General features: G+C 36.8%; 4 protein-coding genes across 4 annotated transcripts; all 4 read left to right on the top strand.

Annotated features, from left to right (window-relative positions):
• The first annotated feature begins 555 nt into the window (after positions 1–555).
• On the top strand, positions 556–2,199 carry LOC145226536 (uncharacterized). The gene has a single exon (XM_080092296.1). It carries the CDS (start codon positions 1,025–1,027, stop codon positions 1,901–1,903), a length of 879 nt encoding a protein of 292 aa, XP_079948422.1. The 5' UTR covers positions 556–1,024; the 3' UTR covers positions 1,904–2,199.
• A 50-nt stretch (positions 2,200–2,249) lies between these two features.
• Positions 2,250–3,803, top strand: LOC145226568 (uncharacterized). Its single transcript, XM_080092298.1, has one exon. The coding sequence runs from the start codon at positions 2,250–2,252 to the stop codon at positions 2,865–2,867; it is 618 nt and encodes a 205-aa protein (XP_079948424.1). The 3' UTR covers positions 2,868–3,803.
• A 67-nt stretch (positions 3,804–3,870) lies between these two features.
• Positions 3,871–4,811, top strand: LOC145226552 (uncharacterized). The gene has a single exon (XM_080092297.1). It carries the CDS (start codon positions 3,880–3,882, stop codon positions 4,666–4,668), a length of 789 nt encoding a protein of 262 aa, XP_079948423.1. The 5' UTR covers positions 3,871–3,879; the 3' UTR covers positions 4,669–4,811.
• Positions 4,812–4,888: 77 nt separating this feature from the next.
• Positions 4,889–14,257, top strand: LOC145226520 (nucleoporin 88-like). The gene is made up of 13 exons (XM_080092295.1): positions 4,889–5,101; positions 5,440–5,609; positions 5,844–6,083; positions 6,399–6,584; positions 7,493–7,694; positions 8,184–8,337; positions 8,866–9,002; positions 9,537–9,694; positions 9,916–10,065; positions 10,706–10,897; positions 11,396–11,528; positions 12,053–12,264; positions 13,023–14,257. The coding sequence occupies exons 1-13, from the start codon at positions 4,889–4,891 to the stop codon at positions 13,084–13,086; spliced, it is 2,211 nt and encodes a 736-aa protein (XP_079948421.1). The 3' UTR covers positions 13,087–14,257.
• Positions 14,258–14,467: the final 210 nt, after the last annotated feature.

Here is a 14,467-nt window from a genome sequence, read left to right as displayed (position 1 = left end):
AACCTTTCAAAAAACAACAACAACTTTCAAAGGATATACGGTACTTTACAATACACCTTTAAACCAAAACCAGGAAGCTATTGCGGTTCTCTCGGCAGAAATACGTTGGTACAGGTGTGTTCTAATACGTTAAAATCAGTGATTCACCGAACCCGCTTCAAATAGTTCAGGTAGAAACCGAATATTCGGCCAAAATGTTTCGGCCAACCGAAACTTCGGTGCATCACTAGTTTAAATGATTTATTGCACACGCTTCAAAATGACGCAATAAAATCTATAATGTTAAAAGTCGCCACTTTTATACTTTTGACAAACATAAAAAGTTAATTAGATTATAACTAATTATCTTACAAGATCGACAGCTGTGAACTTCAGCTCCAAGGACAGACGACCAGTTGTCGTGATGGGTCACTAAACACGCAGTGACCCGCGAAAATTAATAGCAAAAACAGAGTTCAGGCAATAGTCTGTGAAGTGTGAAGAGGCTCGATAATGATGTTATAACATGCAATGAAGTTATACGACATTTAAATGAATGTTTGTGTGATGAGTAATCAGAGTTTAAACAAGCCGAAAAGAGTAAATTAATGAAAAATAAGGCCAGGAGTTCTTTAGGAGAAGATTGCGTTTACAGACGTTTTATTAATTTGTCAAACACAAAAAGTAGCTAACTAGATTATAATTGAAATGCCTCTTAAACTTCTTGAATCAAAAACCTTTTTTATCAGAGTGAGTTTACCCTTGGTACTGTGAAGAAAAGACCTTTATCTGTCTGTAAGGTACCAGCATGATCCAATAGAGGTTGGAAATCACATGTGAAATATAATAGATAAACATATCTTGCAGATTTTTGTCTTGCTACAACAGCTTGGTAATATAACTTTTTTATTTGTACACAGACCTTTGCTGTATTTCCTGTAAACCATGGTTTAATGTTAAACAATTATATAACTCTTTGAATGCTTTACAAGTGGTGTGCAATATGTAAAAAGGATTTGTGCTTAAAAAAGCATGCTTTTAGTAAATGTTTTACTCAAAAACAATGCTTTCTGTGGCCAAAATTTTTCCTGGATTAAGAATTCCACTGCTAAATTATTTTGTAAATTATAAAGTATTTGGTTCTTATGCCTCATGTCGTCTACTGCATTTAACTACATGCGCAAGGTTGGACTATTACGAGGTTCTTGGTGCAAAAAGAGATGCATCAGCAGAAGAAATTAAAAAATTGTACCTTGAAAAGTGTAAACTCTATCACCCAGACAAGCATCAAGGAGATAAAGTTATGCATGAGAAGTTTGTGCGCATTAGTGAAGCCTACGGCACATTAAGCAACGTATCCCAACGCAAAGACTATGATTGCAGTTTGCAGTATCGCAACACCGGAAAAGGTGGCTTCTCCCATTATGACACTTCGGAGTATCGCTGGGGAAATGCGCAGCGATCAAAGCCAGAGGATGTTTGGAGAACTTGGCAAAATCAAAACAGACAATCCCGTTATCAGGAAGACCCAACAAATGCTTACAGGGACTTTGGGGCAAGGACTAGAAGGCAGTCTTATAAAAATCAACAGTCTTATCATTCTCATGAATATGAAGATCCGCGTGTAAGCAGGGACAAACTAAATAGCTATTGGGACTCTGTGTACAGACAGCATAAAAAATCACATCATTCAAACTCACAGCGAAATATGTATAGTAATGCCATACTAGAACGCCAGGCCATTTTTTTGTTCATAATGGGTCTGTTTTTTCTTCTTAGTGTGCGTGCTATGAATTTGCAGGCAAAACAAGAATCATTTGACACAAACCGTTATCCATACAATGCCCCACATAATAATGCACCTCCAAGAAATAAAAAGCCTCCCAAATCTGGCGATGGTGGAATTAACTTTGAAGATGCATGATTGAATAACTCCGTGGTATTGTTGATAAGACACTTGACCCTAAAATAGAAATTTTTGTTGGTGCTATTAATAACCTTGCAAAAACATTGTTTTACAAATGCATGTATTGATTTTAGTCTGGTATTTATGAGCACATTACATTAAAGAAGTGATCAAACATTGGTAAAAATTAATTTTTGGCATCTTGTATCGATAGCTTAGTACTGTATGTTTTACAAGTTTTTGCCAAACTGAATATATATTTGTTCTTTTTCACTATTTATTAAAGTGCTGAAAAATGGTAGTAAACTGTTCAGGAGTTCAGCTATCATGAATATCAATTAGGATCTTTGATGCTTAACCAGTAATGATGGTTGTAAGTTTTCTAACTCTGTCTTGTAAGCAACTCACAATGTCTGGCAAACTGATCAACAACAGATGTTTTAGTTGCTGTGATGTGATGCTGGGCCACTATGATACTTTGGGCATAACTCGCAATGCGACAACCGAGGAGATTAAACAAGCCTACATTGAAAAATGCAAAATCATGCATCCAGATCTCAATGCCCCTGATAAGAAACTGCACCACAAGTTTGTTGAAGTCAATGAAGCTTATGCCGTGTTGAGCAATGCAAAATCACGTCGGGTTTATGACCATCTACCTGATGATCCTGGTTATCCATTTCAAGATCCACTGTACAGCACATATGCTGCACAAAAGAATGCAAAAAATGACTCGGATAATGCTCATAATAAACAACTCCACAGGGAAATGAAATTCAGGATTATTCCTCTTACGATTTTAGTGATTTTAATTCATTGTTTCTTTTTTGGACGTTTTATTGTTTATTCACCAAGTCGCAAACTTTACGAAAGAGAAATTCTCAAACAGGAAAATGCTGAGTACTTGTACAAACAACAACATATGCTCCAGGCCATTCAAGCACAAAAAGCCACTAGTATTTCTAATGATAAAAAAGTGTAATCAGAATCAGTTTTATAGCAATTTATTTTGTTTATTCATGCTTATATGACTGAGTCTTATATGCTTTCTTATCTAAACAATATGGTGTCTGCAAGTTGTTTACCATGTGACATACATTTTATGCAAAGTCACATTTGTTTAGGTCAGTGGTTCTCAAACTCGGTTTTTGGGGCCGCATGCGGCTCCCAACTACTTATTCTGCGGCTCGCACCAGACCTCAGAAAACCACCAAACATTGCTATTTGAGCTTTCAAAGTAATAATCTTCAGTGATTTTCTCAAGGTTTTGTTTTTTTGCGGCTCCCTACACACTTAAAAAAATACCATTTGGCCCCGACAATAAAAAAGTTTGAGAACCACTGGTTTAGGTAATAAACCCTACTGGCTTATGTCCAAGTTGTATGAGATATGTGTGGGTGGCTTGCTTTTCAAGTACTTTTTATGTGGTCAGTGTTAACAAAATAAGACAGATTTTTAAAACATTCTTCTTTTTATTTACAAATGATTCTGGTTAATTGCAATTCTGTTTAATCGCATTGTTAGCCCAAAGTGTGGCCTATCATCGGTTATAGATATTTTGTGTAGACCCAGCTTTCAGGTAATTACAAGACAAATTGTGACTGTCCAGAATTGTATGTATCTGTGTTTTTGAAAAGTCACAAGCCTTCTATGCAATTTTTTTTCATTTTTGTTGTTTTAGTTGAATAAAGCACCTCATTGACTTCTACAATATTGCAATGCTGTTGATCGGGTGTGACTGAAAAGCATAAACCACATTTGTTCTTTATGTTTGGCTTGTACATTTACCACTATGCCTTAGAATGTACCAACTAGATCAAAATATGAATATAAAGTGATAAATTGCGTAGTTATGGGGTAAATTCGAAGCGTACTGTATTGCCTTGCAATGCTATCTATGTATTTTTTCTTTTTACAGCATTGGGCAGTTAAAAGTTTGTACAAACTTTTTAGCCCTAAAATAATAATCCTTATTACGTTATGCAAACTAAACCATGATCTTTTATGGACTTTTAACCAAACCGCAAGCCTTATCACTGAAAAGGTGGCCACTGGCCTGTCTATTTTCTACTGAAAATAAACAGCACAAAATTGACCACTATGCATTATTGGGAGTTGAAAGAAATGCTACACCAAAGCAATTGAGAGATGCTTTTGTGAAGAAATCAAAGGAACTGCACCCAGATTTATCTTCGAAAAATGCTGATTCCCAGTCTGAGTTTATTGCTGTAAAGGAAGCATATTCCATATTAAGCAAGCCAAACACAAGAAGACTTTATGATGCAGGATTACCTGTGACATCAACTGTGTTTGATAAATCCGAGAAAGACACCAACAGTAATGGATTTAAAGCCGGTGAACAAACTCACAATCCTTTGCGTTCCAAAGAGTACAAAAATCCCTATGTTAAGTACAATCATGCCAGACAGGTAGCAGATAGGTGGACAGACTATCATAACACCTATGGGACATCAAGAGCCCAGCGACGCATGCAGGAAGGAATAGATTCACCATTTTGGAAAGATTTTTGGGAAAATTCCAGAGAACTTGGTGGCGGTGGCCCACAGTTGCCAACACATAAACGAGATCCACCTGTGTATTGGAAAAAAGAACTCGTTGCCCTTATATGTTTATTTTTCTTTGTAGGAGGGGTTTTAACAACACTTTACTTCTTGTATGGAAATGAATCTAACCACCCTATTGCTGTGATTTTGAAAATGTCCAATGAATACCTGTACTACAAAATGTCAAATAAAAACATAAAGGATCCTCCTCAGCATTAGTACTGGGCTAGAATTGTTAGTGTTGTTTATAAGTCAAACTTGCAGTGTAAACAACTTTGTAAGCGCTGTGTTTAAAGAGTTTAAGTGCAATTATTTTGAAAAACTGGATTTACATTTATTTTGTTCAATCTGATTTTTGCAGAGTTTTGATTGAAATTTTCTTTGTAGCCAAGATAATGCTTCAAGGTAACTTTTTGATGAGAATTTGATCAATCACAAAATGTTTGGAGCACAACGATTGAACGAACTTCTAGCTGAACATGAGGTCTTTCAGCATGTAGCTGACAAGAATGATGAAGCTGATCCAAAGAAAACTGAGCAGTTACTGCACATTCATGGGGGAAACCTGTTTATTTGGAACAACAACAAAGGTTGTTTGCTTGTCACAAATCTCCGCTCGTTGTTAGACGAATCAGAATCTGGCGGAATTCAGGTACGTCAAAAATGTTGAATGTCTATGCTGAAAAAACATGCCTTAAATTTTGATTTTTTTATTATCTAGTATATCTTCTTGGTGACTAATGTAGTGGCAACATATTGAGAACAAAGTAATGAAGAATATGAATGGGAGAAGTTTATCAATTTACATAGTTTTGACAATACATATCATTAAATCAGCCTCAAATATTGTATAATGTTACAGTTGGGCATATTTACTAGCCAAACAATAGTTTTAGTGCAGTTCTGTTTTACAGGTTTCAATCTGTGAAACAAAAAATGTGCCAAATTAGAACAAAATAACATTCATTTTTCAAATTAAAATTTGTTCAGACGCTCATGTGTCAAAATCCTCCATATTTCAAAGTAAGGAAAATCCAATTCAGTCCCCAAGGAAACCACATAGCCCTTGTAGGGGCAAGAGGTGTATCTATACTTGCTCTACCTCCACGATGGGGTCGTCAAGCTGAGTACGAGGGTGGCAAAAATTGTGTCACATGCAAGTAAGTAGAAGGGTGGTTTTGTACATTTGTCTTCGTAACAATAGGTATTTTTTTGTTTATAAAAATTAAATTGTGTTTTTACAAATATGTTTATTATTGCTATTATTTTTTCAGTTATAAAACAGTATTTTGGCTGATGTACAAAAGTTGGTGGAATAATAATTGTCAAACAATAGTTACGAAATAAAATGCCTGTTTTGTCCGTCAAATCTGATGGTAACATTTTTACTGCAGAACATTTCCAATTGGAGAAAGATTTTTTATAACCAACATCTCAGTGCAACTAAAGCAAGCTTCATGGTATCCAATGGCAACCAGTCCATCACCCCACATCTGCATCCTGACCTCAGACAACGTTCTGCGGATATACAACATTCACTCTGACCCCCAAACTCCAATACAAACACACAAGCTTACACCACCAATTGATAACAACATGTCAATGAACGCTTCACGGATCTCACTTTTATCCATGTAAGTCACATTGTCCTAAAATATTAATGATAAGGTACAGATTGAAAATAGTATGCAATAAAACAGAATATTTATTAAACCTGTATGTAATAACCATTTTCTGTTCCGTATTGCAAAGAACTGAACAACTGAAAAAAAGTATATAAAACTTCAATCAAGTTGCTTGGCATGGTTTAGTTTAGTTCAATTAAGTTTATTTTACGTGGAATAATTTAGTGTTGACAAGGAAAAAAAGTGTCATTTTTCAAAACACATTTTTCATCTTTAATTATAAATAAATAAATATATATGTTAGTTTAATTATCACTTTCACAGGTATTCAGTCACAACAGGTCTTGGGGAAACAGTGATTGCTTTTGATTTTGCTCCACCAATGGATTACACACCAAAACGGCGCACCCAGTTTGTGAAAGCTTCAGAAGTGGTTCAGTTGCAACCTATTTATTTGCTACAGGGAAATGGCGAAGTTTTAATGCTTTCCACCTCTCTTACAAATAATAAGTAAGTTTTTAGTTTATTAAATTAGCTGAAAAAAGCACTTTTGAAAAATTTAGACCTTATGTTGGACTTGAACACTAGGGATGTGCAATCTACACCGCTCGTGACAAATGTGGCCCATTAAATAAGGGGTGTTCAGCCTGCAGAGATGCTTGGATTTCAATTGAAATTTCCGCTCTCTGTTTTGCAATGATAATGAACAATTCCAAACACTTTCTTTCTGAGCAGATCAATGCACCTATTTATTTTCAACCTAATAATGCGAATAAAACTCTTTACTGCTAGTTGTCAACCTAAAAGTGTCTAGTACGCTGCAAAGGAAAGGCAACATGCGTTATATGAACGTGTGGTCGTTTGTCTAATGTTGATTGTCATAGTACACCAGGCCCATTGAATGCTTTATAACGAATCAGTGGGTCACCAAGCATTCCCACATGGCAAGGCTTAGGTGTGAAAAATCTAGCCTGCAGTGGGATTCAAACCTATGACAGGAATCTTTCCAAGATCACCCTCTATCAATTGAGCTATGCAGGCTCAGTGGAGAGCATGTCGGGAGTCAAATGAAAAGCACAGTTGCCTGCCTCGTATGCTGCATAGTCAACTTTGTAGAAGGGGATCGCGAGATTGACCCAGTAATCAGTTACGGTGAACTTAAATTACTGGGATTAGCCATGAAGCGTTAATGCAGATCAGCGACCAGTACGCCAGGCCTATCGAAGGCCAAGTTCTGTTTGACCAACCAATAGTTAAGGTTGCACACCACCGTCTCAAACGATACACATAAAACGATAAGTTTTAATTTTTGTTTTGGAAACTTTTCTGTCCCTAATTCATAACAGCTGAAACTACTTTTCCACAGTACGTTTTCACAACGGTCTGATATGTTACTTCTAAAGGATTATATTTCCTAGGTTCAGCAAAGGTCAACTTCAGGGTCCACTTATTATGTTGCCATCAGCTGAGGATAACTATGGAGTCGACTCTTGTTCCATTCACATCATGTCCACAACCCCTACAACAGTTGTCATAGCAACATCAACTGGCAAACTGCATCACTGTATTGCATTGTGGACTTCTGATAATGAAAGTGATGACATCGATGTTGAAACACAGGTGTGTGAGAAAATATTAACCTCAGCAACAAAATACAAAATTCAATACTTTGCACCTTTAGAGATGTTTATTGTTGACCAAATAGTTTTGGCTAAAACAAAATTTCAACACTTACTTGGCGATAAATTTTTAAGGCCAAATTCTTTAAGCTGCCACTCAGCTTGTCAAAACAAGCTTCAATGTCGCAATTATGAAGTAAATGAAAAAGGAGCCCAGTTATCACGTCATATAACTGCCTGTAAAGACGCATGGATATCAAAATGCCTGCAAAAAAAAGCAAAACAGAAATGGTCTTCCCAACCCACCAAAAAATGCAACCAGTGGTCTCAATCCGCAACTGGATATCAGAAACCAGCCCAATTGGGCGGGAAAACCGCCATTTTGGCGATGAAACTTTAGCGCTCACCTTATTATGTTGTTCTTCGTTGTTTTAAAATGCGTTTGACAATCAAATTCTTTGTAAACTGTATTTGCTGGTTTTGTTTACAGTCTGTGCGTTCGCGGTTAAGCCAAGTTAGAAGTACGTCGCCACTAGATGATCTCACCCCTCCAACACTGTACGTTTATGAGACGGTTGAATTGGAGATGGACTTGACTATGGAGGAAGATGACCCAGAAAGCCACCTCATTGACTTGTTTGGCGGTAAACGTTGTTTTAACACTTTGTTTTACTTTGTCTAAGTCTAAACACGATTTTTATATCGTCTGTAGGAATGTGTGCAGTAAAATAGATCAATATTTTATTGGCTTATTTGGCGGTAAACCTTGTTCTAACACTTAATTGGTTTACCTCTGTCTAAGCAATGTTTTTATACATCTGCTGGAATGTGTATAGTAACATAGCCCAAAAAAATGTTATTTGAAGTATTTTTTCCCGTTTTTGAGACACAAATTGCAGTGTAAAATTAAATAATTAACCACTTTACGAAAAGTTTCCCACAAAATTTACTAAACGCTATATGTATGTATACTAGTTCTGAAATATATTGTATAATTTTTGTGTTTGTACGTTTTTCAACAAGGAAATATTAGGTTTTGTTTTGTCACAACATCCGATTTCCCCTTTTTTCTGACCTTGGGCATTTTGTTTATATCACCCTGCTGCGTTATGTCGTTAGCTTGCAACTTTAGTCACAAAATGGAATTAATGTTTAATGGGCATTTTTTACAGACCCTGTTTTGCTTTCACGTTATCACTGCTGCACATCGGTTGGCATTCACTCTATCGCCCTCCCGTGGCTGAACAAAATGTACAAGTTTCTGCAGGAAGAAGACGAAGATAAAGATTTTCCGCAAGATCTTACTCAGGTAAACTAACAGTTTAAGATAAATTTGATTTTGTCGGTAATAAAATTTACGGTAGGTTTTAGCCGGGACTTTTACGGTATAAAATTCTTGTTCTCGCGCCCAGCCTCGATTAAGCATTGGATTCCGCATGTTTTCTTGTGTTAAAATTCAGTATGCGGGTTTAGATATTGTGATATAACACTCACGTAAATATGACTCTGCATTTGCCGTATTTTTTTTTACATCACGTAACTAAATGTGACAGAAATGCAAGTTTTAGCCTAAATGACGTCGTCAGCAACTTTCTAGAAACGAAACAAGCCAAAATGAAAATAAAATACAATAATTTCCGCCGCATAAGTTTTTGTAACCTCAGCAAACCAGTGAACAACTATTACCAGTTTCTTTACTCTAAAATGGTAGAAAAATCCCATTAAAGCAGTCAGCGCTGGGGCTGGTGAAAAAAATCCGCCGGTCTAGAAACGTAAAGGTGATGTCTGCAAGCTAATGTTGCTGGTCATTAACAGTAGTTTAAAACGACTTTGTGTTTCACAGGACGAACCGTGCATAGTCGAGCATATTCTTTGTACCAAAACCACACCATCGTCCCCTCCATGTCTCATCAAAGGTTTCAGTATAACAAGCGACCCGTTGTTCGGTCCGTCGCTCGTGTGTCTTACAGCAGATGGACAATGCACATCAATACCCCTCCTGTAAGATTTTTGTTCCTTTTTTATGCTTATGCAAATTTTACTTTTTATAACCACAATTTGCTGGTGCTTGCCACACCTTTGCTTTTTATGAAGTGTAAGACCATTTTTCGATAGCCTTGCCTGTGGTATTTGGCTGGGTAGTAAAAATAAATGCTGGACATTTAAACTTGCTTAAAAAAGCGTCGTTATTGCACAATTCGACTTGTTTTTTTGGTTTTTAGAAGTACTCACGTGACCGATCCACCCCCACTTTTATCCGCTCAAGCGGAACCAAGCGCCGTGACGTCACCGCTCAAGCAAATCACTGATTCGAGTTTCGAGTCTCACATTCGCTCACTGCTCAAGCGCAACCTCTCACAACCATTAATACGGTGAGAATGAAAGGAGTTGGCGTTATATCTTAACATGCATAAAGTATAATATTCCTTGACATGAATAGAGTTTTGGGTAATTGTGCCTAAGTTGAAGTTTGTTTGAGATTTATGGCATTGCCGTTTTGCACAGTTGCACACTAGAAAAAACAGTGTGTTGTTTCAGCACGCCGATGTGTTTCAACCACACTAACGGTGTGTTCTAAGAACACTGCAGGTGTGTTGCTACCGCGATAATCAATGTGTATTCGCTTAACAACACGCCACACAGGACGGACAACACGTCAGGTGTGTAGATGCAAGTCCAGGTGATCAGTTTCAAGTCTAGAAAACTAAGAACAACACGCATACAATGTTCAGTTTGTAGAAGTAGTTTGGAAGAATTACCTCTAGTTCTCTGACATGTGTGATTACTTCAATGACTTCCTTGTCGTTAATATGACAACGATTTCTAATCTGCCCCAAGAAGGCATTTGATTGCTGTGTGAATAAGTCTTGATTTACAGTCGAAATTCGTCTTCGGGAGCATCCTTGGTTCGAACCCTGTAAAAAAATAACAAAAAAATTATTTACAGTACTCTCAATCTTTTTCTTTATGTGTTCAAGACCAACAAATTTAACAAGTGTCTTATCTTCCAAGTGCGGGTGATTGGAACAGCGCCTCAAGTGAGCGGGAATGCCTTCAGTTGGTTACCAGGGCGACGGAAATCTTGCGTGACGAATACCTACTCAAGCAGAAACTGGCACGTGACGCCATCTCGAGGCGCGTATCTCTGCTGAAAGATCAAAAACAACAACAACTAGAAGATCTTGATCAACTTGATACAATAAGGTTAGTTTGAGCAAGTTATAGTTTAGATATCCGAACACTCATTTGAGGCACTAAAGATAAATCGGACTTTTTATATTCTGTATTTTGCGAAGCAGACATGTTTGAAAAGACTGGATGCATTTTTTGGGCCATTAAACCATCATGTATTTAGGAGTGTAAAATGTTGTGTAGTTTAAATATCATCTATATTTTTTGAGAAATTTGTACATTTTCGTTGTATGGTATTGTGTAAGAAATAGATAAGATTATTATCATTGCCCCCCTTACAAGTACCTAATTAAAATGTAAGTTACAAATGTACAGCTGTTGTATGCGTGGTAAGTGTATGTATAACTATTGAACATGATGGATAACTACTAGTCTACTATTGAACCGGATGTAGCACATACAAATTGCAAATTAATAGGAAATATCTACTTTACATTATACAGTTCTTGGGTGGGTGGTTTCACAATTTGAATTTAGTGTGTATTGTTATCAACCATCAATTGTGTTTAGAGCGAACATTCAAACGTGTGCGGAAGAAATCGCTGAGGATCACGAGGAGTGCAAGGATCGACAAGAACAACTCATTGCCAGATTGGAAATGGTCACGAAACTTGTAAAGGACCGTGACCCCGTACTTTCCAAGGTTGGTAAATGTACAAAACATACAAGTTGCTTGGTTGCTGAGGGACATATTGATTTCTAAACTTTTACAGTGTTTGTTTGTTATTTATATCCAGTAAATATATTTGCGTACCAGCTACCTTTAGTACAATGCTCTTTGATGCACCATAAACGTATTAAATATGATTAGAAGTAAACCACAATAAGTATATGCTAAATATAATATTTTGGTTTAACTGTAGTGAACTAGCCACTAATGGTGCGTCTACCGCAATTTGAGTACCACTGCTTTAATTCTCTACTTTAAATAGGGTTTGCAACCTAAAAACATGTTTAAAACGTTGAAACTGTTGATAGGTTTTATTCACTATGTCACTATAATAGCGACATGGGCATTTGGTAATAAGCATGCCGCTTTTAACGTCATTTTAAGTCAGTATTTGTTCCGTGAAAGACGTTACTTCACTAATCACTGTTAAAGCAAAATCATATTTGTTTCAAACCTTAAAATGCCAACTAAAACTAACTATTTTTCATTGTAAATAGGCCGAGATGGACATGGGAAAGGAACTGAAAGGGATCAACGACAAGTTACAGCAGGTCGATAATCGAATCAAACAACTGAGGATCAAACACGAATACCAGGCCAAGAAGGTCAAGCAAGGTTCTGCACAATCCATGACCAACCTAACACGAAATGAAGAAGGAACAAGTGCTTCAGTACAAGTGGATCGCTTCAAACACATTCTATTTGACGAGTAAGTGATTTCATCTGGGTCAGCAGCAAGCTTAGTGCATTCATGTAGATAAAAGTAGATAAAAGACCCATTTTTAAATGATCTTTGTATGGTTTAGCATCTACTATGTAGTCTATTAGGAGAGGAATGAAATCTTTTTGAATTGTTAAGTAAGGAATTCGGCTATGAAAGTTGGGAACCACTTACTTCAACGATCTAGAGTTGCTTATTAAAATGATCATAAACATGTGTAGAAATTTGAAACGTTTAAAGCATTTTCCGGAATAATACATAGACGCTTAAGGGCTAATCCCAGTGATAAATAAATATCATTTCTGGAATAAATCGTTACTCATTAAAAAATTTGGAAGCCAAAAGTTCGACAGGGATTAATCCTTGTAAAGGGGCGTTTTGGGGTAACTATATCGCAGTAAAAGTACTGTCATTTTCATAGTACAGGATTGTAGCTTTTGGACTGGGGTTTTAGTAAATTGTGTGGTGCAAATAAAATGCCGTAAAACGGCATGAAATGTAAATGCCATGGGCTAAAATCATCACCGAAACCGTTAGATATACCATAGGAACACCATTGTTGAGATTGTACCATTGTAACACTTTTACAAAGCTTGGTAAGAGGCAAACCTATGTTCGACTGGTAAATAATTCCAAAACTTTCCAGATTAGATACATTTCGACAGCACAGACTTGCACTCTCTAAAATATTTCTGTTTGACTACAAGATAAAAAAAACCTGTCTTACGACACACGTTGTTACGTAGGGGCGACAAGATACATGAAATGATCAAGAAGCTAAACAATTTGAACGTGCAAGCTGGCATATGATGTCATGCGGTTCGCCATGACAACCGTCCAGTCTATTCCTACCCTTAGTGGGTCGAGCTGAAAATTCACTCACACCGAAGTTTACCGCGAGGAAAGCTGCCCCCTGTGCCATCGAATCGTTGTATTTTGTGACTAGTAACTCGTTCCATTTGTTTAGGTTTAATAAAACAGCAGCAGGTTGCAAAGCTTGAATTGTTTCAGCTTGAATAGTAGGATAATGCCAATAAATACAAGAAGAACGAGGTACTTTCTCCTATTTTCGAGTCCCAATCAAACCGAAAAAACAGAAGCCTTAGGGTTTGTCGAAAAAGACGAAAAAGGGAAAGACTATAGTCTCAGGTTTTTTGGAAAATCCGGTCAAAATTTTTCGATTTCGATTCAGGTTTGGAGGTTCCTAAGTTAATAGGAACTGCGGCTTTTCGCCGGAAATAATCCTTTCAAACTGATTCTGACCGGTTTCTGCCTCATGCCGAACCTCCAAACCGGTTTAAACCGGATTACAAATCGAAAATAGCCTTTCCCTTTTTTCGATTTGTTTGGGCTTAAAATTGTGGTGAAAAATCCGGTTTTCGGTGGCTTTTCGCCAGAATATTCCAGCTTTAAACCGGTTTTGATCGGTTTCCGCCTCTTGCCGAACCTCCAAACCGGTTTAAACCGAAATCGAAAAAAATTGACCTGAGTTTTGAAAAACCCCAAGGCTATAGCCTTTCCTTTTTTCGATTTTTGCGGGTCAAAATTTTGGAGAAAAATCCAGTTTTCGGTGACTTTTTGGCGGAATATTCCAGTTTTCAACCGGTTTTAACCGGTTTCTGTCTTTTGCCGCACCTCCAAACCGGTTTAAACCGACATCGAAATGTTTTGACCCGTTTTTTTAAAAACCCTAAGGCTATAGCCTTCATAATTTTAATTTTTTGCGACATATGTTTTGTTTTCGTTCACCTTAAGTTTTTGATTTGTTTTCCAAAGTAAATCTGCATCTACAACCGTTTTGTTCACCAAATCTGGTTTTACAATAAGGGTTTAAAACAGGCCACTGTTTATAGGCTATATTAAATAGTTTGGGTGCTCCTACATATCAGGAAAGGATTAGTGGGATCAAAACATTCCCAAGTGTGACTTGACTTTTATTTGTCTTCTTATGATGTGATAGCAATAAAACTAATGAGTTTTACTGACTATTGTGATGTAGGGATACACATCCTAAGGAAATTTTAAAGTTTCATTTTTTAAACCTTGCTTCACGCCTGAAATGCTGTTTTTCCTTCCTAAATAACAATCTTTATAACTTGCTTGATTAAATATTGTCGTCAAATGAATAAATAACACTTCTGTACAACTTGTTATCACAGGCACATGTTGCGATTTAAGGTACTGTTGCGAA

Source organism: Phallusia mammillata, chromosome 1, assembly GCF_965637545.1.
Source record: "Phallusia mammillata chromosome 1, kaPhaMamm4.hap1.1, whole genome shotgun sequence".
Lineage (NCBI taxonomy): Eukaryota > Metazoa > Chordata > Ascidiacea > Phlebobranchia > Ascidiidae > Phallusia > Phallusia mammillata.
The sequence above is the reverse complement of the archived record's forward strand: the minus strand, read 5'-3'. Positions and strand labels throughout refer to the sequence as shown.